Here is a 25,819-nt window from a genome sequence, read left to right on the forward strand (position 1 = left end):
TACCAGGTCAGCGGTGCGCTCAGAACACGTCGAGTGGGGCGAGTTTGCAATCAAGAACAAGGCTCTCGCTGTTCGTAAAAGTGCTTTTTTACCACCGGCACAGTGCATTAGACCGCTCATGTTCGCTCTTGTACCCGAGTGGGCGACGCGGAGCCGTTTACGCTTCTGTGGCTGGGTTTCGAGACCAAAACGTAAACCATTCGACGCCCAAGTTCATATAGAAAGGATCAGAAGTACCACAATATCCCCTACGCGTACTGTACGACGTCGACAGATACAGAGGGTTTCGCTTCGAGCGCTCGCTGGTCGAAACCAACCATCAAAAGACGCGCCTTCTGCGGAAACTGGAGGCGTCTTACCGCTGGCGACCAGTGCCGTGTCGGACATCTGGGAACTTGACTTTTACTCGCGTCCAGTTGTTGGTGCGGATGGCAAACGTTTATGGGAGCTCGTTGTTTGCGACCGGGATGGGAGCTTTGTGCACGTCGAGGCTTTCCCCAACAACATGGTCAACTCACGTGAACTAGCGCGTGCCGTGAAAACACTTATCGAAGAGTCGAGCGTCAGACCACGAATCATCCGATTCTTCCGAGCTCAGATGCGTAACATGATTCAGATCGCCATGCAGAATATCTCTGGGGTCGAGACGCGACCAAGCCGCCGAACGTATGCGCTCTTTCTAGCCCTCGCGTACCGCGAACGGAACGTATACCCGCGCTTACCAGGTTATGAAGGTAAGTCGATTGGAATCGGTAATCGCAGTGGTACACGGGGTGCGGAGCTCTCGCTCGCTGAGAGCATTGGGAATATGCTGAAAACGCCGGTGGATCTGAAGGTGGCGGCACGCTTGCCCGATGAGCTCCAGGGGGATCGTTTCGCTTTCGTAACCATCCTCCTGAGGGATGTGACGCAGATGAATGCAGCCGGCTTTGGTGAACTATGTCCAGTGTCTCTATCTGCTGAAAGCATGAACTTGGATATCCAGATGCGGACGTCTGGCAATGCGGGGTCAACGCAGAGCGCTGCCCTGGACCTGGGAGCCCCGAGCCCGGAAACACTGGTTCCTGGGGTGGTGATTTACAGTCGTCGGGCACTGCCGCTCGCAGCGTGGTTTAGTGGTACGGAACTTGCCTACATCATTGCAGATGAGCAGCAAAAAGAGATATATCTAGAGTGCGGCCTCGACGCGGCGTATCTCTTTGCCCGAATCCAGCCGAGTCTCGAGGCAGAAGCGCGGGCGTTTAACGAGGCGAAGAAAGCTGCTCGCGGTTTGCATTTCCTGGCGATCCAAGAGAAACCCGATGATGAGGATGTGTGTGGATTTTGGCTGCTGCGTGATGTAGCCTATCTCTAGTGCCGGACGGGGGCTGTTTTTTGTTCCACCCGTGGACACCAGGAATAGATTCCGCAACAGGTTGCGCTTGCGATAGCGCGGAGGCATTCGATAGCTTTATCTCGTGACGCTGATTCAAACAGTGGTTTCGGGGGCGGGACAACAAAGTCGTATGGGTGCGCCTGAAGCGTACCCAGGGTTTCCCCGGGTACGCTTCACGAATTGGCGCTTCTGTAGCCGGTGGTTGCACTCGGAGCTAGCCAAAGTCGCGGACAAGGGTGCGTTCCCGAAAAACCAGCGATCGCCATTGTCGATGAATCCGCGGGCATATTACCGAGAACAAAACCTCGACGATGCAGAGGTGCTCCTTCTATGGGTATAGAAAAAGTGTCGTCCGGTGATAGATGTTCCATGCATTCGACTTGCATTCTGGCCTCTGTCGTTGCAATGAGACGGAAAACACTGGTTGTCCGAGCAGCGGCGCTACCCTGCCAGGATTTCCATGTAAAGCCTGACTGTGGTTCCGAATTCAGGGAATACTGCAGAAACAAGGATCATCGCCTTTGGTCTCATCCCACGATTGGCAATCGCTTGTTTCCCCGAAACCGAAGACATGCTGTTTGCAAGCCAGAACCCTCGGGTAAATGTCCATGGTCGTGGCAAGCCTGGCGGCAAAGGTGCTGAGGCAGGCATCCCTTGAAGCAAGGCCCTTGTAAGCATCGTGATGCAGCATGCTTGACGCCTCTGTTTGTCGTCAAGGTCGGTTCCGTCGGAAACGTTTGGTGCGTCCACGTGCGAGGGCACGACATCCGTGTCGGATTCAGGTGGGAAACTGAACTACTGGCTCTGTTCCAGCACTTTGATTTCTTTCGAACTTTATGATAGATGCATAGTCTTGGCATTTGCAGTTCAGTGGCAGACGCTCACAGATTCATTCGTTTTTTACGGAATTTCGGTCGTCACTTTGGCGTGGTTTCTGCGACGGTTCGCTGCTGCAATTCGATACGTCACAGGAATCAAGGTGATTCGCAACGCCGTCGAACAAGCGTTCATAGCGTAACCGGTATCATTATAGAACCCATGTGTGCGAGGCCCCACGCTTCTATGTTGCTAATGTATAGGTTGCTAAAAAAAGCGCATTCATCGAACTCTTAATCTTCTTGTTTGAAGGAAGTTCATGAACCGAGTAATTCGCGCGGCTTCATTGACGTGGACAGATGCTCGGTGTGGTCCAGTGACAATTCCTTCACCAGCTCTTACAGAAAGTTCACTGAAGTTAACATTCCGACTGAAGGATTTTCTTCAAAGGACGAATCCGCTGGAATTTTATGGCCATCGAAGAAACGGCATTCAATACCAGCGTGATACCTCTTACAGGATATGCTCGTGAAGGCTCCTGCCTCCCCTGTGTCCCTGGACAAGGGTCTCGAACTTGATTCATCGCAGCGAGCGTTTCCAAGGGAAAGCGCGTCACCGCTTTGCCAGACGGTAGATGAGACGGACTGAAAATGGCCGACTTGTTCTCCAGTCTTGATTTCCCTTCCTGTTCTCATTTCGTCACCGATTACATCGCGTTCTGCTGTACCCTTATCGAACGGAACAACGCGCGCTTGCGCGTGCAGCGGTGAGCACGCTAACCAGTGTCATCGCCCAGATGAAGTACGTGGTCCCCGGGGTACGGCAACGGGTGCGGAAACCGAACAACGCATTCAGGTCAGTATCCTGGACCAAAAAAGGAAGTGTAGCAAGGTTTGAAGCGTGCATTTACACCCGAAATGTCGGGCCTCCAACCAGGTGGTGTTCTGAGCTTACGGAAGCATCTGACCACAGCCATGTGTTACCCTTACAAAATGCGCTTCGTGACTGTTTACAAAGGAGATGCATCGGCAAACGAAGTGTAGATGCAGCTTTTGCATCCGCATCGGACCCATGGTCGAGCGTTGGAATCGTCGAAATCGACATTTATCGCTGTGATCAACGTCTTACGACAACTGATAACATCGCTGGGGATGCCTACGAAATTGAGGTATTCAAAGCCCGACACAAGAGACAAAATGGAAGCAGTCGCAGCAAATCCCGCAAAGGCTAGTTATTCATTGCAATCGGATGTGATCCAGGCCTTAGAGAGGACGCCTGCGTCACAGGACCCATCCTGTTTTCTTCTGACACGAATGTTGGCAAGCGTTAATTCATACGAGCAGCGCTCCCGCGGATTATTGGATCCAGCACATCCCGTTGGCTGCTCGTTTGTGTATCTGGCACAAGGGCATGTGTCGAAAGCGTTGGTCGCGCGAGGGACTCAACTTGCGTGCTTCCGACTGAAACCAGGGGCGGCAGCCGTACCGAAATGCAGCCTCTCTTCTCAGACGGGCGGTTGGTTGTGCATTTGCGCACGACGATGCACTCGTGGGCGTCTGGGCCGAATCCAGCACGCTTCGTGGGGCGACGAATTCCTTCTGGCTACCGCGGCATCGCTCTAAAGCTTTGGAAAAGTAGCATTGCTGACTCTGTTATATGGTCATGCATGAACACTTGCAGCTTCGGCACTAGGTTGAGGACTCCAATTGCGGTATGACTTGCATTGTGAACTCCGCTGGACCTTGAAGAGCTTTATGTTGCATAAATCGTCTTATATCCAGGGACAGATGCGCGCCGATCCAGTCGATGACCTCTCGTACAGCTCCCTCCTTTCAAGCAGATTGCACCGGGATCTGGGGGCAACGTCCGGATAGATTTGGAGGAACCGTCCTCGTTCCTCGCGCTGCCCAAAACATCGACCGAACCGTCAAGTCTCTGCTCACAGAGGAATACCGGTCTTCAGATGGTGAAAAGCGGAAGCGGAACCATGCGTACCCCGACGGCCGGCTTCGGGTGCGTACCAGTGGGAGTCCGCCTCGTTCCATCGATCCGACGTCGTGATCTGGTGCTCTATACAACAACCAAACTGATCTGCTCCAAGTGTGTCCGCATAGAATCAGTTGTGTCTCGGTGAACAGAACACGTTTGCTTCAGCACTTTGTTTCCATTGTGCGGTACGGTGTCGACGCGAATACGCCACCAGTCTCTGCACAAGGAGCGCCAATCCTGCCACGCAGTAGGAAACGCATGCCAGGCATCGCAGCAAAGCCGGCGCATGCGTATCATTTTCTGTTGGACGGCACCCGCGGATCCAGGTTGTCGAGCGCACAGTGACTGGGCATCTTGCCAACTGGGCCGTTCATTCTGCACAAGTTTTCTACGAGGCCGCATCTCGTTCGAGACGGATTTCAGCCCGGCATTGCTGCTTCTTCTCGACAGAATGAAGCTCGGTGTACCACACCGCTGTTCCACGTCGTTGCCCAGACGGTACCTCCATGGTTGCCGCGATTCTTCGACGAGTTATCGTCCAGCTGTGGGTTCCGCGAAAAGCGCACGCCAGAAACTAGTCCTCTTCGCGCTATGCGTTCTGATGCATAGCATGCAACCAGTTACGGCTTCCGCATTCAAAGTTTCCCGTTCATTCCGAGGATCTCGTACAATCACAGTACCGCTCAGCCGATGGAAGCACACGAAGAAGCTTCTGCATGGTGCACCCATGCAGAGGCAGTCCGGATGAGGAACTCAGCGAGTTTCGGGATCCTACACCGTGTGCTTGTGACGGCATCATGTCAGGTGGCGCGCTGTTGGCGCTGCCGCCCATTCACCAGAAAACGAATGGCCAGCATGGAACGGATTTCGACGCACGGGCTGTAGACGATCTGTTGCCATAGATGCGCTAATGTTAGTACTGTTTCCGTAAAAGCGCTGTTAGAGACTGGTTACCCTTCGTAGAGGAGCAAGACGCTGCGAGGCTTTGGGCTGACTTATGGCTCATGTCTCTGAAGGGTCTTTCGATGCGGACCAGATTAACCAGATACGGCTCTCGGTGAGTCGCCCCACGAGCAGCGAGTGGAGTCAGGTGCACCTGCTCCGCGAGCGCTTAGAGCGAGCCAGCCTGCTCGTAGATCCGGTCATACGGCGTTGGGCGACTGATCGATGTCTACGTCGTTATCTGAGAGCGCGAAGTCACAACTTAGATCGCGCTCTTGACATGATTCGCCGGTCTATTCAGTGGCGACTGGAGTACCACCCGGAGCAGCGGTTTTGTCGAGCGTGCAAGGCGAACCCGCGCTCGCACACGTATCGTCGGGTAGGTCGCACGTTGACGGGACAACCCGTGATGTTCTCGACCTTTGTCGGCGTCGAGAACTATGATCCAGCGGATAACATTGAGCACCTCTCCTCTGGAATTGAGCACGCAGTTGGTGTCAACGCAAGATGGCCCGATCTAGACCCTTTCCCCGAAACCTATGTATGGGTTTTGGATTTCGCTGGCTTTCATGCAAGACACTTGAGTCCCGGAGTTGGGCGAGCGAGTTTGGCACTGTTCAGTGATCACTATCCTGAGCGGTTGCAGCTCGCAATAATTCATGATGCTCCGGCGATTTTTCGCGGACTTTGGTTCGCATTGAAACCATTTATCGATCGGCAAACATGCAAAAAAATCCTTTTCATCCGACGAGCACATGCTGCAAAGTTGTTCGAGAGAATCTTTCCGCCAGAGCTCTGTGAATGGCTCGAGAAAGAGCTGCGCGAGGTTCGCGACAAACGTGTCGCCCGTGAGAAGCAGTGGTGGCGTGAATGGTGTCCTGCCTGGGACGACGACAAGAAACCGCTCTCGGAGCTTTTCCCAGGAGTGGTTATACCTGAAAAGGGCCCTCTCGAAGGCAACTCGCGTTGCACGCAGTGGATCCGCATGGGCGCCGTCGACGATGCGATGGAAGTCAGCAAGAATTCCGATGAAACATTCTATGATGCAATGGAAAACGACTTTGGGTCTAGTACGTTCGCGAGGCATCACGCGGCTTGACGGTTCCGTACGAGTTCCTGTTCTAGAATGGGTACTTGCTTTGGCCTTGGAAGGTTGTCCGCGAATCACTGCGTGTGGAATGGAATCTCGAAACCGCAGGAAGCCCGACGCATGAGCCCGCGCGATGGGATACTGGACGCCGTATCGAGGATGAATGCCCTTACGGAATCCCGCGTTTTAATCGGAAACCTCTCTTCTGTGAATTAAGTCGAATGAGTGAAATACGTGAACGAAAAAGAGCATTCGATTTGCAAAGGATACGTGCAACGTTCCCCGAAAGCCGACGACTGGAGGTCGCTCGTGGGAGGGTGCTCGTCCGCCTCGACAGGACGATGCGCATCAGCGGTGCTAGTGAGGCTCTCCATTCGTGTGCGAGCGTTCTTTCTCGCGATACGACGCTGCGCTGTGGAAGGATGCCCCGTCAGAGTGCGCATCTACTCGAGGGCAGGCCACGGAATACAGCACCTCACGAGCAAAGACACGGACTCGCGCTAACGAGTCCAAATAAAACTCGCTTCGTGCAAATATCACGAATTGGCAACTGTTTTGGAGGCATGACGATGCACGAAGTGGATCTATCTATCGCTGAACCACAGGATTCTCTGATACTTTAAATGAGGGCGGAAGCAGTGCGGTTTGACGGTCTCGTAAGCGAACTCCTCTAGCTCTGGTCAACTGGCAACTCGTAAACTGTTCGCATACACATGCGTCCCTGTAAGTCATGGACTTTACATCCTGACGCAACCTATACGTTTTATGCGTCAACATAGGAGCAGTCCTCATACCGGTAATGATACCTATTCTAGGATGCTTCTGCAGCTTCAGTCGGCGCTCGAACAAGGCCGGGTACGAGAAAACGCGGATATCGTTCGAGGCGACGCATTCTACTGCAAGATGCTCGATGCATGTGCACTGGGCGTTCTTGGTTCGCTCGGAAACGTATCGAAAAGCCTTGCTCTGCGAATTATCTCGCGACGGTGAGAACACCATCATCAGATCGACATCGATCCTGCTAAATGATTTCCCAGCGGAATGCTCGCTCGGAGACCGCTGCTGGTTTCGAGCGTAACCGTTCAATGTTTGAGCACGGACCCAGAGAAAGGGTTTACAGGACGCTGACACGATAGTCTAGAGAGCTACGTCGCCGAGCGATGGAGCACCCAGCGGGGCGTCTTCATTCGTTCTCATGAAAATCTCATAGAGGACTAGCGACTTTTGCAGTGTGTGCAACCCATGCATGCGTCAGTACCCTCATTTGCAACCAGAAACGAATCGTTCATCGAGCACCAGTCTATGTGGGATGCGATCGCCTCTAGTGACGAGAAGGGATCAACCACTCTCTGCTCAGGGACCAGCGCGGCCAAGCTTTTCCTTGAGCACTCGCAAAAGTGGCTCAGCCTTGTCCGGCTCCAGTCGGGGCCCGCCACCGGGATGGCGGATCAAACCATCACCAGGTTTGCGCGGAATAATATGGATGTGCACGTGCGGCACAACCTGGCCGGCCTCCCGTCCGTTATTTACCAGTAGGTTGTATGAGGGTGCACCCACCGCCGCTTTGATCGCTTTTCCTAAGAGAGGCACTCGCGCGAAAACCGCGGACACCTCCTCGGGAGGCATCGTCTCGAGCACCTCGTGATGCGACCGCGGTACCAGTAACGTATGCCCCGAAGTTGCTGGAAACAGATCGAGAAACGCAGTACAATTCTCGTCACTGAAAACCTTGTAGCATGGAAGCTCACCACTAATGATTTTACAAAAGATGCAGTCTTGTGCTGGGTCTGACGAGGCCATCCTCAGCGAGCGTCGTGAACTTGGCTCCGGAGTACCACAGCGCACCGGCCGCCTGCAAGTGAAAAGATATTGCTTCCGTGCGCACCTGCTCGCCAACTTCCCGATAGCGAGACTTGACGCGGTCCAAGCGGGTAGTGCGCTCCTCTGCAGCGAAACAAACATAGAACCACAGTCGAACGACCCCGACCGTGTACAGTAGTGACAAACACGCCCTAGACAAGAAGTCGCGAACTGGCGTACAGACGCCTCCCCGTCTGTTTGGACCGGCCCCCTACTACTGCTTCCATTTTTTTCTCATATAGTTCGACTTTGAGAGGTTGTCCAACAAAGTCCTCTCTTGTCAGCTCTGGATGTCTCTGCTCCAGCACCGCACATTTCCTTATATCGATAGCGGCATTAAAATCTCGATTTACAAACTCCATCCGTTTCTTGCTATCATTCGTTGTACTAACCAGCGCAAGTAGCCCTCGCACTTTCGCTCTCCTTCCCATTCGCTCTTCCTTCAGCGCACCCTACTTTGCTATGTCCTCAGGGCTCCGCTGGCACTTTTCCATCTCGACCCTCTGAAGTGTACAACCCAGCTCGTGGTGTGTATACGATGTTCGAAATTCATCTATCGGCATTGTACCAAAACGCCATGCGCACTCCTTATACGTTCTCGTCGTTGGAGCTGGCGTAGTTCCTTTTTGGGTCTTCCATCGCCCTGCTCCGTACGCTACTACGAGCCATTGACTCTCATCCTCCTTCATGGCGCTCAACTTATTGAAAAAGTTGGCGAACGCCCGCTGCTTCCCACCGTACAGATTCATTTGCAGACGAGCCCACCGGGGCTTGGTATACTTCCCCCACAGTGCATCCCAACGAGCAACGCGAACTTCCATGACTTTCCGAAAAGCTGTAAAGTCCGCCCCGCGACTCGTCACCTCGCTCAAAGCTTCCAGGTGATCCTTCATTCCTGCATTCCATGTCTCGATTTTTTCCTCGCATTGATTATAAAGGATTCTCGGTAATGTCTCTATCTTTAGAACTGAAAAAGACACATGTCTTTCTGACGTAAGTTGCCGTCAGTACCATCTTCCGCACGCTTCGGTGCTGTGATGGTTATGATATTTGTGTTTCCGGGGTCTGCGTCAACGATAAACTCGTAATCCTCTACCTCTTGCGTCGCAGGATCCTCCTCTTTCTCATCTTCATGCTTCGCCGAAGGCAAAGCCGAGGGCGGAACATGGCGATCCGCCTTCAGCCGCCCATAGTGTACACACAAGGCTACTCCATCGGTTTCGATCATCCTAACGAAGAACATCTGCTTGCTCACTTTCAGAAGTTTGAAACTGAAGATGTTCTTCCAGTACGTCTCCCGATTTTCGCCGGTGAACTCCTCCCTGCTAACATTGAACTCCGGACTGATCTCCACCATGATGCCATAGAGGACTCTGGAGTCGATAGTCACAAAATGCGACTTGATATTGCACATTGGAAACATGTTGCAGCGCTTTCCCATTAGGAAAGCCTTCCGTCTCTCCCACTCTTCATTTTTTCCTCACTCAGCTTCACCTCTGCCTTGCGTTCGAGCTGTCGGTCCAGAAACACGAAATAGAGCAGGATGACTTGATACCATCTTTTTTCATCAATTTTCAACTCTGATACCTTGTCTGTTGGATTCGGTAGCCCCAGTACCGCACGATGCTCTTGTATAACCGCACGGATCGCGGAAGCTTCATTCGTACTCCCTTTTGACGCCTTCTTGTCGACGAATTCGACCTCATCTTCATGCTTGCGATCGTACGTGATGCCATTGATAATCGCCCATTTTCCACTGCGAGAGATGCCCGGGTAGAGTGCAAACACGGCGTGTAACATGAAACGTTCGAGGTTCACTGTCAAATGGTTCTTCAGGTTTGTGATGTACTTCATCGCCCCATAGCGGTAAATATCCCGGTCACCCCTGTATCGAGTACTCTCGAACCTGTAAAAGGGATGTGTTTCGTGCAAGGCATGCACTAGCATATCTTCCCTCCGCGTTTCTTCTCTACAAAGCATCGGGTGACGAATACAGGTCTTGTCGAAAAACTCGTCTGGAATCTCGACTGGTTTGACGTCCGTCACTTCGCGATACATTTCCCTCGCCAAATGCATCAGTCCTGACGACGCCTTGAAAATACTCTCGGAGTACGAGTCGACACGTTTTTTGATAGCGTCTCGCAACTTTTCCCTGTAGGGATCCTTGATATGTTTGAGAAGACAGGTTTTCACCACCATCTTGTGGTACGGTCGTCTTTCTTGCAGCCTTCGACGTAGGGCCTCCCAATTTCGGTCCTTCTTCTTCTCCTCCTTTTCCTCTGGACTCGGCACTGTTTTTTTTTCTGCCAGCCGGTTACCCTGGGCCTCCAGGATCGTCGACTTGGATTTTCATATCTTTCCTTTTTTTCGTTTTTTTGAACAAGAACGCTCTTTGAACGCTTCTGTTATATACTGCGAAAAATCAATCGAATATTTTTACTTGAGGTTTGAAGCACAATCGAACTGAAAGACTGTACGTTGCTATGACCTGAGCAAAAATACAACTTTTACAGTAGATCTACACGCTAGAGATCAGGATCACGTTTCGCTTCCATGACGGAATACGCGTCTTGTCTCATGCCTGCCCGATCTACGAGGTGCGCTCGCTGAGCGCGTTGCGCGCACCGCGCGAGACGCCTCACCGATCGATGAAGGACACGTGTCCGACGTCGCTTCGGCACATTCGTGTTCGCATCGCGCTGCAGCGGAAATCAGCTGTCTTAGATTGGAAACTCACGTATCTAGCGCCGATTCGCGCGTAGCGCGCCGTTGAGCTCGCACCGGCGGCCGTCGTCGCCGCCGCCGGCCGCCGGTGCCGGCCGCCGTAAAGCGCCTCTGCGCGCCAACGATTCGCGTATCGCCAGGACGTATCGTTGTGGCTTGTCTGCGGTCGGTTGCAGTTCGTACTGTGGTGGCGCAAACGTCGTCGGAAGTGTCTTTGGAGCTGAGTTTGTTGTGCGCGCGGCGAGCTCACAGTTCCCGCAGCAAAAAGTTACTCTTGCCGGTTAGTAACAGTTTTCCGACGTCGTCTTCTTGAGACCTTTTCCGATGCAGGAACGGAATAGGGAGAGCGCAAAGGAGCAGTCAGCTGGCGAACCAGCACAGCAGGTGGACATGTGGGCGTCACTGATGGGATCCAGCCCGATTCTTAAACTCGAAAAATTGAACAACGTCATGATGGAGGTTCCTCCTTGCGTCGGCTCGCTAGGAATTGAGCGTTGGTACGGACAGGACGCGCGCTACTCGAAGGACGCTAGTGCAGGCGTCGGTGCGAACGAAGAGCAGGCGCCCGACACAAGCCGAGACTGCTCGTTTGATGAGACACTTTCCGTGTCCAGTAGCTCGACAAGCGCAGTGACAGGCGCACCCACTCTGAATACTGATAACAGAGTAGACGCACCGTTTGTCCCTGGAACAACGGCAGGCACGAGCGCGCTCCGGTTTGTGTGCCCGCGTTGCGAGCGCTCTTTCTCGTCCGCATCACACTTGCGTCGGCACACTCGCGACGTACACCAGAACGTGAGAAAGCACGGCTGTGATTTGTGCGGCATGGCCTTCAAACGACGACAACACTTGACTTCGCACTATGAGGCGTGTGCCCGCCGGTTGAGGTATCCGATGCGGCCGGATCAAAATGCATGTTTGGTAGGGACACACCCGTCGCATGCACCGGCTGGGGTCATACAGGAGCATGGGCCCCAGCATGACGTCGCTTGCAGGACATCTGATGTGATGTTGACTGATGCGGAACGGTTCCTACCGCCGCTGAATCCAGTTGACAGTGCCCATCGACGATGTGTTCGAGGGCCAGCGGCAGCCGCTGCCGCCCCTGTGGCCTCGGAACGTCGCAGCCGTTTGCAGAAACGCGAGAAGGCGCATAGTTGTAGTGATCTGCTGCTACTCGATCAGGCGGAGCGCAATGCCGCGAAACTGTATGCGGAGTCCCGACCCCCTGCGGATTGGTTCTCAGAACTTCATAGTTCATCGCTGGCCTCGAGCGCGGCCTCAAATGAAACCGTTCTGATGGGTGAAGTCGAGTGTACCGGCGGCAAACGCGGTAAGGGACTAGAATCTTGCTACGGCGTGCCGGGCTCCACCCTCGAGGATCGGCTAAGCTTCTTTACGAATAATTCTTCCGGGACAGGCTCGTATCCAGACTGGCTGGCAGGATTCCGAGATGCCTCCAGTGAGGTAATGCGCGCTCGCAGTGCCTCGGATCCGAGCACCTGCATGCCGCCTCAGGATGCCCGTCGAGCAGTGACGCTGTCGCAGGCAGCACCTCATGCACAAGGCGCTGCTCTCGACACTACACTTCGAGCATCAAGGTCAGATTCCCGAGAATCCGCTGATCCGGAAATGTTGCGGATCCTGGATTCTTATGCCCGATATGTTTGTATATCGAAACTTTTTGAAGATACCGTGACCAAGTTGCGTGGCACTGATACCGGATCGGACGCAAAGTCGACAGCGGCGGCATCATCTGCAGCGAAGATGCAGCCTCCGATGCTGGATGAGCTGTACGCTATCATCTCGGAGGGTTCGCATCTGGCCCCTGATTCGGCAAGTTGTCCACATCATCAGAGCATGCCCGTGAGCTCGACCGCACCAACTGGTGCCACCACCAATGCGGCAGCTCCAAAACGGGGCGAATCGCTTCATGCTGACGCTTTAATGGCACCTGCACCACTCCCCACCAACCTCTACACCCATATTCCATCGGACACCTGTGGTGATGAGCGCTGCTGGCGAGATGAATCGATGCGATTTCATGTTGGTGAACGCTCAGGGCGCTCGAGACCTTATCGTGAATGCCCCCAGGGCGTATCGGCAATGAACAGTGCGGGCTCAAGTGGTCGCAGCAGAGCGCCTTCTGCCATGAAGAATCGAGGGCCACCCCAGACTGGAGCATCTGGAGACGAATCCGGGTCCGGAGGGCTTTGAATAGAACAAGTGAAGTCTACGACAAGGAACATTATTATTTGGCGCGCAGCATTCCTGGCGCCCACATGTGCTCAATTTACGTGCGTACGCACTTGCCAGTGTGCAGGCGTATGCGTCCATCATACCATTGCGTGCGGAAGCGCTACTTGGCAGCCTTGAATGCAACCTAAAATTCCTCCGATGGGCTGGCATGTTTGCTCACGCTCTATCCGTAGTAGATTCGATTCGAACGCGGGCCCGCACGCATTGTTGCTGCCTGTCGATTTTCTCCCCGAACTTTTCTTAAATGGTCAGCCTCGACATTTGAAGAGCAGCAAGAAAGGCACACGGATTCATTCGTACACTTAGGATTTGTGATCGTGTTTTTGGAGTGGCTCGTTCGATTGAATACTGCTGGAATTCGGTACGCTACCGGAATCGATGGTAGTCGCACCAGACTCGAACAAGGGTCCGTAAAATAACCGATATTACCATTGGATTCCCATGTTCTCGAGTGTGTTGTTCTTTTCTCCTTGCGTGTCGCATACCCGAGTCACGCATTTATCAAGTTTTTGATTTTTACGTTTTACGGCAACTCGGGCACGCAGTCACTCGCGCTACTGGAATGACGAGGAAATCAACGCAAATGCGCTCCTTGACGACGTGTACACCAGCCCATATCGAAAGATCACTATATTCATCGCACCGAGCAATGCATTCCGTTCAAATCGAAAATGCTCCTTTTCTTTATGGCATTCGACCAAACGCGATCCGAAGGCAGCGCGACACGTACGACCAGATATGCGCTCAGAGGTTCCAGATTCTTCGATTTCCATGGAAAGGCTCTTGGATTCGCACTTTAGTCATCGTTGCAACCGTTCCGAGTCGGAGGTGCGTCGCTTCTTTGCATCAAGGGAACGTTAACGGATCCATGTTTTTCGAGTTACGCTCCCGTCTGGATTTCCGTTCGTTGGACCTGTTTCATCATGGACAACATCGCATTTAGCATATCCTCTTCTGCTCGTTGCCCCGTTCGTTCATGAGTGCGGCTCAAGTTACTGGCGAAAGGCACATTGCTCGTCTCGTGCGTCTCGTGCCCTTGATCAGCGCCTCTTTTGCTTCGATGCTCCTACTGTCGCTTCGATGAATCCAGGATGCCTCGGCGTGGGCGCCCGCTCTCCCCCGTTGCGATCAAACAAGACATGCCCAATTCGAGGCAATGGTACAGACTATCTGGAGATGCGTTAGGAAAATGTGGAAATATCTCTTCTTCGTGGGATACGAAACAGCTTGCGAGAAGCAGAAGCACCATCGTTTCCGTGGGCGACGTCTTCGCAAGCGGCAAGTCCATCTTCACCTCGGCGCCTCCGTCTACGGTCGATATTTAACGCATACTTGTCATGCTCACCCTACCCTCCGTGCTGAAAGGGTTCCTACGACGCGCCGCTCGTGAAGAGCTCCCTGACGCCATAGCAGATGATGACCGAGTCGTTGACCGCTCTACTCTACGTCATCAATTCCTACAAGCATCTGTGGATTCTAGCGCTGGCATAGTACAGGTTCGCAAAGTTTTTCTGGCCAAGTACTTGTCTGCGTCGTCCAGGCTGCACTGAGCCGCCAAGAGTACGAGGTCCTCGACACTCGCAAAGCCGTTAACCAGAGAACCCGAGGTGCGCGCGATGTCGACGAAAGCACGGAGCAGATGCTTCGTATCCGACAAGTGCTCGAGCCGGGCAAGCGCATAAACTGCCTTCGGTGGCAATAACGCTTCAACGAAGCTCCCCATTTTTCCAGCGCGCACGACAGCCTCGAATTACGCGGACTAGATATTGAAGTGAGAGCATTGCTGGAGCGTGTTGCAAACAAGTACGTGTTCTCGGACGCGGGCAATGTGTTCCGGCAAAAGCGAGTACATCCCGAATCATTCGTTCATGATCGCAGTGCCGGATAGTGGCTATGATTAGAGCTCCTCGTTCGAGGGCGCACCCACGAGATGAGGTTCTCGCTGGAAGTCGTCTCGTCTGAAAGTGGCGACGTTGTCCAGGAGCGACGCGTACAAATCTTTCGAAACGCTCCATGATATCTATGCTGCCCGTACCCCATTGTTTCCCTGGTATATACCTGGTGTGACTAGGCCGTGCCTCCGTTGACAAACAAGCGATACATAGCTTTTTATTATAGCTTGTTCGTCTCTTTTCTTCATGCATGCAGCACCATTTTTGACGCGAAAATTCCATGACTTGCACAAAACAGGTGCCGACGAACCAGGCGGCCTCTGTCGCGGCGCCAAAAACAACGAGCACCAGTTCATCTCGCGGACGATCCGAGTTACCGAAACGTTCCCATTTGCTCTGCATCCGTTCTTCATGCCGCGAAACTGTTCTAAATCAAATGGATTCATGGAGAATAAGTTGGATTGCTTAAGCTGAAGCTTGTTGTTTTTTTGGTATTTCTCGAACAAAAGAAGATGCTTCATCTTCAACATGTCATAAAGCATGTACTCGGCGGAAAATCCAGACTAGAGACGACGTCGAGAAAATTCGATCTGTGCACACTTCTGTTGCCCAAAGTACTGACGAACGCTGGTCTGGGAGCGATTGCTGCGATGATGCGGGTTCTCAGTCCCATTTCCATCCAAACAGAAAAGACGAACGCCTCTGGCAGCATGTCCCTTGTGAGGTGCCACGCTGCTGTTGTGGAATGCCATTTCGTGGATGGACGCAAGACTAAAGGCATTTGTCTTTCAACTTAATCTATGATCCTTCATGAGAAGATCAGTGACCCTGCGGCATGAGCTTGTGAGCAAGTCGTACAGGGATAATGTCGAGTTTTTCTCGCCGTCAATTCAGCGGCGCCAATTGCTAAGTCGTCGAGTTGTCTCGAAACAGAGAGGGTTGAAAGTTTGACAAACGCGTGATTTGGCCATGCTAAATGTAAGAAATGGAGAAGAGAATAGGCCAGCATGAATGCATTGGATCATGATACCAGTTATTTTACGTATACTTGATCGTGCGCGTTGCGAACCATCTTGTTGATGGTAACGTAACGAATGCCATCATCAAAGAGTCGAAGAAGCCACTCCATAGACACGCCCGAGAATCCTAAAACCAAATGTGAGCCTCCAGCCTATACTGTTGTTCTTCGCATGTCGAGGCTGCACATTCAGATCAACGTTCAGAAACATATCGAAAGGCACGCGCAGAGTAACCAGTCAAGTTTTCGGTATCAAGTCTGACACAGGTGTCGCTCGCGAGCGGCCGACACTGTGCAGCCGGCGTCCGCCACGCTGGTTTAGCGTCGCTCTTCCCGCGACTTGGTCAGAATCTCTGCGGGAGACGACTGGGATCCACGAGAAGCAGACGGACTCGAAGTCTTTATCCATATGGGGGCTAGCTGGGAGGATACGCCAGCTGCGTCTAGAATAGAATCAAACTTTCACGAGTGGATCGAGTTACAGTACGCCGCTGCTGGTTCGACAGAAGCGGCAGCGCCAGCGCGGCAAACCATCGAAGCCTTGGTTCGTAGCGCTATCTCTTTAGATGGGTTGCACGCTCGACATCCGAGCAGCACTCGATCTAAACTATTTTATGCTTGGATAACGGATCGCTTGGCACGTGCGCTTGCTGCTGCCTGGCAGCGCTCGTCCACGGAAAGCACTGCGGGGCTAGCAGTGTTGCCTACGACGTTTCGTGAAGCTCGTTCGCGATTTCCAAGTAGCGATGCTTTCATTGAGACTTGCTTACTTGTCTCACAAGCTGTGCTTCGTTTGAGTTGCGCTCAACCCGATCTCCCTGGATCGGAGCTGTTGGCCGGAGAGCGGGGCGCGTCTTTGGCACTGCTAGCCCAGACCGTCCTTGACGAGCTCTTCAGCTTGAAGTTTGAACAGTGCGGATGGCTTCGCTGGAGGCGTTTGCTTCAAAAAAATCGCTGGTGGATTCTTTTGTTCTTATCCAAAAGTGAAGCTTCCGTTCTACAACAATTTGGTGAAGCTGTAACGCGGGCACTCAAACGCACTCCTGGACAGTCATGGGGCGCGCTGACGCTTCTGCTGCGCACACTGCTTCCGAGTCGTTCACGGACATGCACCAAGATGACGCAGACGGATTGTCGTGCTCGTGCTGGACGCATAGCTCCGGGCTCGATTGCCGCGCTCCAGCAGCTGTTGGAATACCATGTGCTACCCGTGCTGCCGAGGGCATTGTGTAGCGAGTCGCTGGCTGTGCAACGCGCCGCGGTGCGGGTTGTGCGGCTGAGCACCACAATTGCTGCCCATAGCGGCGCCGGTGCCGAGAGCAAACCGTTCACGTGGCATGCCGTGCTGTTGGAGCAGCTCCAATCCACGCACGGGGCTCGCGCACAGCCCGTGATTTGTGCGCTGCGAGCGCTCACGCTCGCAAACTCCGCTGGTACAGATGCCGGTTTGGCAGCGACGTGTGCCGCCGACGCGATGAACGCACTGCTTGGTTGGCTCGCCGCTGAGACGGATCCACCAACGCGCGTTGTTGCTGTTCGTTGCCTCGCATCCTATGTCGCTGTGGCATCTTCGCGGGCCCTGATCGATGCTGCACAACGACGCAAGCTCGAGCATGCCTACAGCGATGCATTCGGCATGAGGCAACAGCTGGACAGTGCCCCTGAGTTTCCGACGGCTCCCTACATTGCCGCCGAACTGCTCGCATGGGCACGTATGGATCTCGATCTTCGTCATAGGCGCCTGCGTTCGACAAACGCCTCAGAGAGCCCAACCACAAGGCCAAAAGAGAGACGTACCGCCGCAACTGGAGCGGTTGCAGCTCCATGCTCAGAAGAACACAAGGAACGAACAAGAAAACTTCAGAAGCAGCCTTTACTAGCCGTATGTGCATATGCGAGCAGCATCGAGTCCGAAGCGGATCGCCTAACCGTGATCGAGCCTACCGAGCTCGCTGAAATGCTAACGCTGTTGCAGCATGTGCAACGAACGCTAGCGCCGGATGATGGCATGGCGATCTTGACTGGCGGCAGCCGGATCGGCGCAGCGGCACTCGCAACGTGTCCAGTGGATGCGTGCGATGCGTGCGATGTTGCACGCACATGCGTGATCGCTGCACGCATGTTGTATCGGTGGTGCGTGCGTAGCGTCACGACGCCTGCGTTGCTGCAAGCGTTTGCGAACGTTTGGTTGGCGTTCTCAACACTAGACCTGCGCGTCTTTACGCCCAAAAACGTGACGGCGGATACACATGCTGCGCCTGTGGAAAACTCGAAGGAGAACTGGTTGCATGTGCGGGAAGTTGCTAGACTCGCTCGGTTGGAGTTGAGAGCCACAGATCGCGTCGACGTTGCTGAAGCGCTGTGGTCAGCATTGCGTTCAAAGTTTGTTCCCAGCTTGCTGGATCGTCTCGAACAGATCTGCATTGCTGTCCCGCGGTACGCAGAGTACACGAATGCCGCGGGTGTCTCGTATTGGCCCGTATACTCGACACGCCGGGGCTGGCTACGGGGGTTTCGGAAGCGTTTCGCGGCACTGATTGCTTCGATGCCCCTTGATGTACAGTCGCCAAACGCTATAGCTAGTGCACTGATGTTCATGGTGCACCCTTTGGCGACGAGGCAAGCACGACGTCGCTACGAGGCTTTCACACAGTGGCACATGCCAGAGGCGCCGCTCTCTACGCTGCTTCGGGAGATGAGTAGCGTTGCCGACACGCTGGGCCGCGCTCCTCACACTGCTATTGCCGAGTTCTCAATTGATGCCCTCGGTTTATTGCGTGCATCGATACGAACCTGGGGCTGGCTCTTGATTGAAATCGGACTGAAGCACTTTCCCGATTTGTATAGTCTCTCAACGAATGTGTTCGAGACGTTCGTGTTGCCAGCGCTGACGGAAATCTGGCGCGAATCATGGACAGCTGACGACTTGCGGCTGGTGCACGACGCGATGCCGTCACCGCCACAGCCGCCACAGGAACCTGTTCGCAAACCGCCACGAGATCGCAATCCTGCTGATGGAATTTCAAGCAATCGCACGAAGCAGGAGCAACAAGCTGAGCGTGATCGCTACCAGACCGCAATGATTCGCTATGAAGAGCTATTAAGCATTTATCGCGAGAAGGAGCGTCGACGCGAGCATCTGTTGCAGCAGCAGCGCGCGTTGCATGACGCTTTAGCAGGAATCTGGGCCGGATGGTGCGAAATGCTGACAACGCTCCGTTTATCAGAGTTCGGCTCTGAGCTCTGCGATCTGTTCTTGCTTTCGATGGAGGTACTGCATCGCGTCACGAAGCACCTTGATAGGAATCGGGCTCGGGAGGTTTGGATGGCGCTGCTCCGGTCGGTGCAGCGCTTGGTGCATTCCAGTCCGATGGCAGCCGAGGACAGTGCGCAGAACGCTCGGCAGCGAATGCTGGCCGCAGTGCTCAGCGTACCGCTTCACGCGGACGCCGTGGTAGAACATCACGCGCTCAGTGGTGGCATCCCTGCGTTGCCTCGATACCCGTTGGATTTCATCCGTGGAGCGCTCCCGATTGTTCTCGCGTCGATGCAGAGCACTTTGCGCACAACCGAAAACCAAGTCCTCACGCTCGCTCCCTGGTTGTTCCTGGCGGAGAGCATCGCACTCGAGCCGCGAACTAGCCGCGCAGCGCTACCTGTCCTCCTGCCTCTCTACAAATTGGTGACCGACGAGATCGATCACGGGCCGATGAACGATCTGTTGGTCTCGTGCGTATGGCGATCTTTCGGGCTCACTGTTCTGCTCTGCTTCCTGACCGGGCAATGCGGCCTCGAATCAGTGGAAACAGAGACCAGAGAGGATCTCGAAAGCATGCTCTGGAAGCAGAGTCGATGCTGGCGTCGAGCGATGCGCTCTGACAGGGCCTCTGCAGAAGAGCGGTGTGCGGCATCACCGAGAACCGCGTTTGAACCGCTCCCGCCAGAGATCGAGAGCCGGCTTCTCGCGGAACTCCGCGGCCTGCCGGGGCCTGCGGGAGCCTCACCTCCCAGTGATGATGATGATGATGATGATCCGATTGCGGCAGCGGAGACATCCGCTAGCTTTTGCCGCTGGCGCGATGTCCTGTGTCGGGCGCTGCCGTTTCCCTGGTCGAGTCAAGGGCTACTCATTCATCGCTCGATTCTGGAGCTTTTGCCTGGAGTCCTCGGCACGAACGCCTCCGTTCGTTCCGTATGCGTGTTCTTGGCAGAGCAAATTCCCGCAGAGTGGCGACGGCACAGTCTCGCCTGGAGGCTCACGCTGACGCTCGCGAGTCACGATCGCGTCCAGGAGGTAGCTTGGAAAGCGCAGCAGCTTCTCGAGCAACCTATTCACGACGTCAGTATGCTGGCGCCATGGCTGGAGCATCCTCACGCGTTCCTTCGACAGGCAGCCGCCGATGGCATCGCGGATAGCGTGGTACGCGCTGCCGACCCGCTTGCACTATTGCGTCAGTGGCTCCCTGTATGGTTTGCGCGTTTTCCCAAGCCAGTATCCATCGACCCGAGAGCGTCACCTGGTGCTCCGCGGAAACGCCCCGAGCAGGTCATGCACGCATCAGAGCAGTTCTTTGGCGAAGGTTTGTCGCAGGTGCTTATCGCTCTGGCTACGCGAGACGAACGTCCCGTCAGTGCGGACCTACTGCCCATGATATTCACGTTTCTCTGTGCTCGCGGTTGGCTGCATCTAGCAGCCTCTGTACGTCAGCGTCTGCGACAAGCTGCGATTTGTTTCATTGAGCAGCACGGATCCGTCGCTGTGCACACGTTACTGGCTTTCCTCAGCAGCGCTCTGGAAAATCCTCCAGCAGATCTCGAAATTACCCTGCAAGATCTGCGACAAGAAAACATTGTGATCGCTCTAGGCATGCTGGCGCTCCATATTCCGTCCCACGAGCCAGCGCTTTTGGGAGACGTCGGTGCTCGGCTCGCGCGCGTGGCATTGGCGACGCCCGCCGCAGACGTCCAGCAGGCAGCTGCGGATGTGCTCGCGCGACTGATTCCCAAATGGATGATCATCGATGATGCGACAGTGCGCGAGCGTATTGAAAGCTGGTTTGAGTGTGCTCTGAGCTCAGGGAGCTACGGCGAACGCCGGGGTGCTGCACTGCTCTGGGCGGCTGCGCAGAGCGCAACCACTGGAGCAGCAGCACCAGCAGCAACGTCCTGGAGCGGCTCTCTGCCAGCACAACGGATCCGCAGGATTCTTGCTGATCGCGATGCTCCTCTGGAGGCACGTCTGGGGGCGCTGACGCTGCTGGAAGCGCTCGCGATGCGCCTGGAATCCGCATACGAACCCATCGGTGTGGAGATGTTACCGCTGCTGTTGCAGGCTTCGGGTGATACCATGACGAGCGTGCGTCAAGCCAGCGCTGACGCATCCCGCGCATTCATGCGCCATCTGAGTAAGGCACGAATGTCGGCGGTGCTCGATTCACTCATTGGACAACTTGATCAGACTGGTGCTGCATGGCGAACCCGCATGGCCGCTCTCGACATGCTCGGCAGCATGGCGGACATGGGTCCCGAGCAACTCTCCCAGGCACTCCCGGAAATCGTGCCTCGTCTGGTGACAGCACTCACTGATGTACATCCGCGAGTGCAGGAAACCGCTTCGCTAGCGCTTTCTCGCATGGCTGAATTGGCGATGCAGGTCCCAGCAGAGGAACTCGAAACTGAGAATGACAACGCGAAGCTGCAGCAGGCACTTGCTCGTTCCTTGTCAAAGCGTCTCGTGCAAGCATTGAGTCACCCTGAACAGTACCTGCTCCCCGTGCTTCACGAGTTGCGGCGAGAGCTGCAACGGACCCTCATGCTGAGCGGCATTCGTGGCGGAGGTTCAAGTGCTTCCGTCCTACTTTTGGATGCACTGCTGCTGCCGCTACTCCGCCGGGCGCTCTCACATCGCCAACTCTCGGTACGCGAGGGCGGCCTTGATGTGCTCCTCGAGCGTATGCGGACCAGTGATCGGTGCGCAGGCTATCGAGGCAGCAAGGCATACGATGCACTGTCATTTTCGTGGACACTAGCGCAGCTCGAGCAGGATGTTGTGTCGGTGATCTTACGAGACCCGTCACCAGAGCAGAGGCACAGGGCAGCCCTGGCTCTCCGCGAGCTCATGCGTCCGCTTTCGTCTGCCGCAGACGCTACGCCTTGGCAGCGAGCGACCAGGGATTGCGCTGCGCTGGACGCAGTGGCCGGCGATGTCAGCGAGCGTGCGAGCACCACATGCGACACCGCGGAGCGTTCTGGGGTGCTCGTCTCCGCTCGGGATTCGACGGGTCGGATCGCGTCGCCGCCTGACCCTGGTGTATTTCTAGCAAGTCTCTGGGATCGACTCGTTGCGGAGCTATTCTCGGAACGCAATGCGTTTACGGAGCGAAGCGGTGCTGCTGAGGCCCTGGCAAGTCTCGCCAGTCTCTGGTGGCGAGGCACAGGAAACGAAGTGCGCACAGGGACTGTTGCTGATGAGCAAACGCCAGTACCGCCCCCGCAAGCCGGTCATGTGGCAGCGCGACACGGTGAGCGTCAGCGCTACGAAGCATTTTTGAGGCCGCTTGTTTGGGATGCACTCGAATCCGGTGCTCCTTCGGGCAGTTCGTCGAGTATCCGACGCGAGAGTGCGCTGTTGTTCGTTGGCGCTTTGGCGCGTCACGGCATTCCGGAACACACTTCGCTCTGGCGAGCTGTTCTCGGCTCTCTGCACGATGCCCAGGAGCCTGTGCGACAAGCGGCGCTCAGTGCAGGCGCGGCACTGATTCACGCAGCACTGCAGGAGACTGCACGTTCAGAAGCGACCGGGTACAGTGCTCGGGAGCTGCCGTCGCCGGGGACGTCCTCGCACGATGCGCAGCAGATCGCTCGTCGCGGAACGCACGGGTTGGAGCACTGGTTCGAGGCTCCCTGCTGGCAAGCACTGGAGCAAGGTCTCCTCGCAAGTCACTGGCGGGAACGATGGGCATGCCTGGAACTCGGCGACCAAGCCGGTCGTTGTACCGAGCTGCTTGTCACAGGTGACGTCATCGCGCAGGCACCAGCAACGTTGCTTGTGGCGGGCGTGCAGGCGGGTACTTCGGACGCCGCCCTCTCCATCAGCGTTTCGCAAGCGAATGGCGTTACGACGAAAGCGCGCATCCCGAGCCAAGAACCCGGTACCGCATTCGCAGACATCGGCGACTTGGTGTTCAGGTCCCGACCCGGGTTCGTCGCTCGCCTCTACATCCTGCGCTTTGATCCGAGCACCACTGTGCAGAGCCGCGCAAACGCACTCTGGAAGAAATGGGTACTGAACCCGGCGCGCATGCTACATGCGCTTGCATCCTCGATACTGGACATTGCGCTGGTGGGTTTCCAATCCGCTTCGCGCAGCAGTACTGCGGTCACGGGTGACGAAGATTTGATGCAGGCGCTGCAAGGCGCGCTCGCGGATCTCTGCGGCAAACTCGGCACGAATGTGACCGCTCGTGCACTGGACGCGCTACAGCATCTGATTATCGATGATGGCAGCAGAGAGGGCACTGTCGGTGCTACGGCTGCAGCGCATGCGCTTGTCCAGATCGTTGAGGCGCTGCCCTATACCGTGCGCGAGCAGCTGGGTGATCCGCATCTGCTCCAAGTTGCGCGCCATTGCCTGGAGCAGGACTCGGAGGCATTCGAGCCGGTTCGGCAGGCGGGCGGAACGCTTTTATCGCTGCTGGTACCTGTCGTCGGCGAGCGACGCGTGCTGGATCATTTGGTGTTGCCGCTGTGGGAGCGCTTTGAGCGCGCAACGCCGATCGGGGCCACTGCTGCCGTCGCGCATTGCAACGTGACACAAAGTAGCGCATCGACTACCACGAGCGTGCCGCCTCTCGGTGATGCCGCTCGCGGTCTGGTGCAGGCGCTGAGCCTTGCGGGTCTGGGCGTGCGGCTGCAGACGCTCCTTGTGCCCCGTTGGCTTGACGCCGGGCGTTGGGATGCACTCGCTGCGCTGATCGCTCTGTTGGACACGGCACTCGCTCCAAACCTGATTCCGGTTGCGCTGAGTCGCCTCTTTGAAACCCCAAGCGCAGCGCAACGGGACCTCGTCTCAGACGAGACGATTTCGACAGTGTTCGGCTCCGAGGCGTCGACGAAAGCGGCAGAGGCTCTGGCGCGATACATGCCAACCGCCGTGGTTACATTCGCACAGGACGAGTTGGCGTCTGCAGACGTCACCAGACGACGCCGAGCGATAACCCTGCTGCGGTTCATTTTCGTCGACAATCCCGTGGACGCGCTCAGTAGCCAGCGCTTGATCGAGTCGACAAGTCAGACGCGCATCAGCGACATATTTGCGCGACTCGTTCGCGCACTGGCCGACACGGACGACTTTATTGTCCAGCAAGCTGCCCAGGTATTCCAGTATAGCGTCGCACGAGTCGCTCCGGGGGCGCGCGTCGCAGCAGTCGCACCGGTGCGCGAAGCGCTGCGCGCACTAGGCGGCGGCACTGGAGAGCCCGGCGCTGGTACCCCGGTTCGTGGACTCTGCTTGGAGCCGTACAACGTGCTCGGCATTTCGCCTGTGCTGAGTTTATACCAGCACGCGCTGAGCGACCCAGAGACGCGACCGGAAACCCAGGAGCAGGCGGCACTGGGCATTGCCGAGTTGGTTCAGCAGGTGCCGCCGGCCGTCGCGCAGCCGCATGCGCTGCGCCTCATGGGACTTGCGATCCGCCTGTTATCGGACCGACAGACGCACTGGCCAGTGACGGTGGCACTGTTGAAAGCGCTCACGGCGTTTTGGGTGCAGGCAGCGAGAAGCGCTCGAGCGTTGGCCCCCGCGCTCCAAAGTGTTCTGCTGCGATACTTGCGCGACTCGCAACGCATGGTGCGACACGCCAGCGCCGAGGCGTTCGTTTGGTTGGTACTCGAGCATCCGCGCCCCGAGACAGCGCTCTCGGAACTAGCACGACTCGCCCAGAGTCAGGACGTGAATGCAACCCAGCGTTTGGTGGCGATGGAGTGCCTCGCCAAGCTGCTGCGTGTCGCTGCAGAACGACGCAGCCGCGCACCATCACATCGTGATCCGGTTGAGCAGTCGCCGATCGCGACGCCACTCGAACAAGTGCTCAGGTCCTCGGGTGTGTGGCCGCAGCGCTTGCAGGAGACCGTGCGTGCCGCACTGGGGTCGGCGCTGGACGCGGAGCGCCTCTGTGCTGCCCAGTTACTGGCGGCCGTGCATCGGTACTGGTTCGAGGATGTCGAGGTGCGGCACCAGTGTGTTCAGATGGCTGTGACGCTGGACACTGGTCGAGAGCAATCCAAGAGTGCCGTCGCCTGCCAGCATGGCCAGCTACTTGCGCTGCAGACAATGCTTGCCGACGGGGATCTAGCCTGGAGTCCCAAGCAATTGGCAGATATCGACGCACAGGCACGACGTTATCTAACCAGTGAGGCAGCACCGCTGCGCAAAGCAGCGATCCAGGTCATTGCCGCACTTGCGCTGCATACAGAAGAGAGCACCCAACATCAACAGTGGACGCGTCTGGTGGTAGAGCGTCTCCATGAAGACACGTTTTCGGAGGTGCGCGAAGCAGCACTCCAGGCGCTTGGTACTGTTGGAACGCTGGACACGGTATTGCCGCTGTTGCTGCAATGGTCGTATAGGCGCAGTGGAGAACGCGCACCCTCGCTTCGCACTGCCGCCATTGAGGCGCTCCAACAACGACTCGTCGACGACTTGATGGCCGCAGTGCGCTGGGATGTGCTGCGTCAGGCGCAGCAGCTCATTAGGGGGAGCGGTGAACCCGATGCAAGCTCCCAGAGTGATTGGCTGGAGCGACTCGCGCTCAACACGGTGGCAAGCAAGAGCCTCACGAATCGCTAACCTCGCG

General features: G+C 55.7%; 5 protein-coding genes across 5 annotated transcripts, besides 2 other annotated features; 4 read left to right on the top strand and 1 right to left on the bottom strand.

Moving 5' to 3' along the window:
- Positions 1–118: 118 nt before the first annotated feature.
- On the top strand, positions 119–1,354 carry CYME_CMH188C (hypothetical protein, conserved; the record flags this gene model as incomplete). The annotated part of the gene is made up of 1 exon (XM_005536077.1): positions 119–1,354. The coding sequence occupies one exon, from the start codon at positions 119–121 to the stop codon at positions 1,352–1,354; it is 1,236 nt and encodes a 411-aa protein (XP_005536134.1).
- A 3,823-nt stretch (positions 1,355–5,177) lies between these two features.
- CYME_CMH189C (hypothetical protein, conserved) lies at positions 5,178–6,221 on the top strand (the record flags this gene model as incomplete). Its single annotated transcript, XM_005536078.1, has 1 exon — positions 5,178–6,221. One exon carries the CDS (start codon positions 5,178–5,180, stop codon positions 6,219–6,221), a length of 1,044 nt encoding a protein of 347 aa, XP_005536135.1.
- A 1,344-nt stretch (positions 6,222–7,565) lies between these two features.
- On the bottom strand, positions 7,566–8,174 carry CYME_CMH190C (similar to histidine triad protein; the record flags this gene model as incomplete). Its single annotated transcript, XM_005536079.1, has 1 exon — positions 7,566–8,174. The coding sequence occupies one exon, from the start codon at positions 8,172–8,174 to the stop codon at positions 7,566–7,568; it is 609 nt and encodes a 202-aa protein (XP_005536136.1).
- Positions 8,175–8,181: 7 nt separating this feature from the next.
- Positions 8,182–10,787: a sequence feature (repetitive element).
- Positions 10,788–11,120: 333 nt separating this feature from the next.
- CYME_CMH192C (unknown zinc finger protein) lies at positions 11,121–13,013 on the top strand (the record flags this gene model as incomplete). The annotated part of the gene is made up of 1 exon (XM_005536080.1): positions 11,121–13,013. The coding sequence occupies one exon, from the start codon at positions 11,121–11,123 to the stop codon at positions 13,011–13,013; it is 1,893 nt and encodes a 630-aa protein (XP_005536137.1).
- A 3,361-nt stretch (positions 13,014–16,374) lies between these two features.
- CYME_CMH194C (similar to translational activator GCN1) lies at positions 16,375–25,812 on the top strand (the record flags this gene model as incomplete). Its single annotated transcript, XM_005536081.1, has 1 exon — positions 16,375–25,812. One exon carries the CDS (start codon positions 16,375–16,377, stop codon positions 25,810–25,812), a length of 9,438 nt encoding a protein of 3,145 aa, XP_005536138.1.
- Positions 19,078–22,671: a sequence feature (possible transcribed region).
- Positions 25,813–25,819: the final 7 nt, after the last annotated feature.

The sequence above is a fragment of the Cyanidioschyzon merolae genome, chromosome 8 (genome assembly GCF_000091205.1).
Source record: "Cyanidioschyzon merolae strain 10D DNA, chromosome 8, complete genome".
Lineage (NCBI taxonomy): Eukaryota > Rhodophyta > Bangiophyceae > Cyanidiales > Cyanidiaceae > Cyanidioschyzon > Cyanidioschyzon merolae.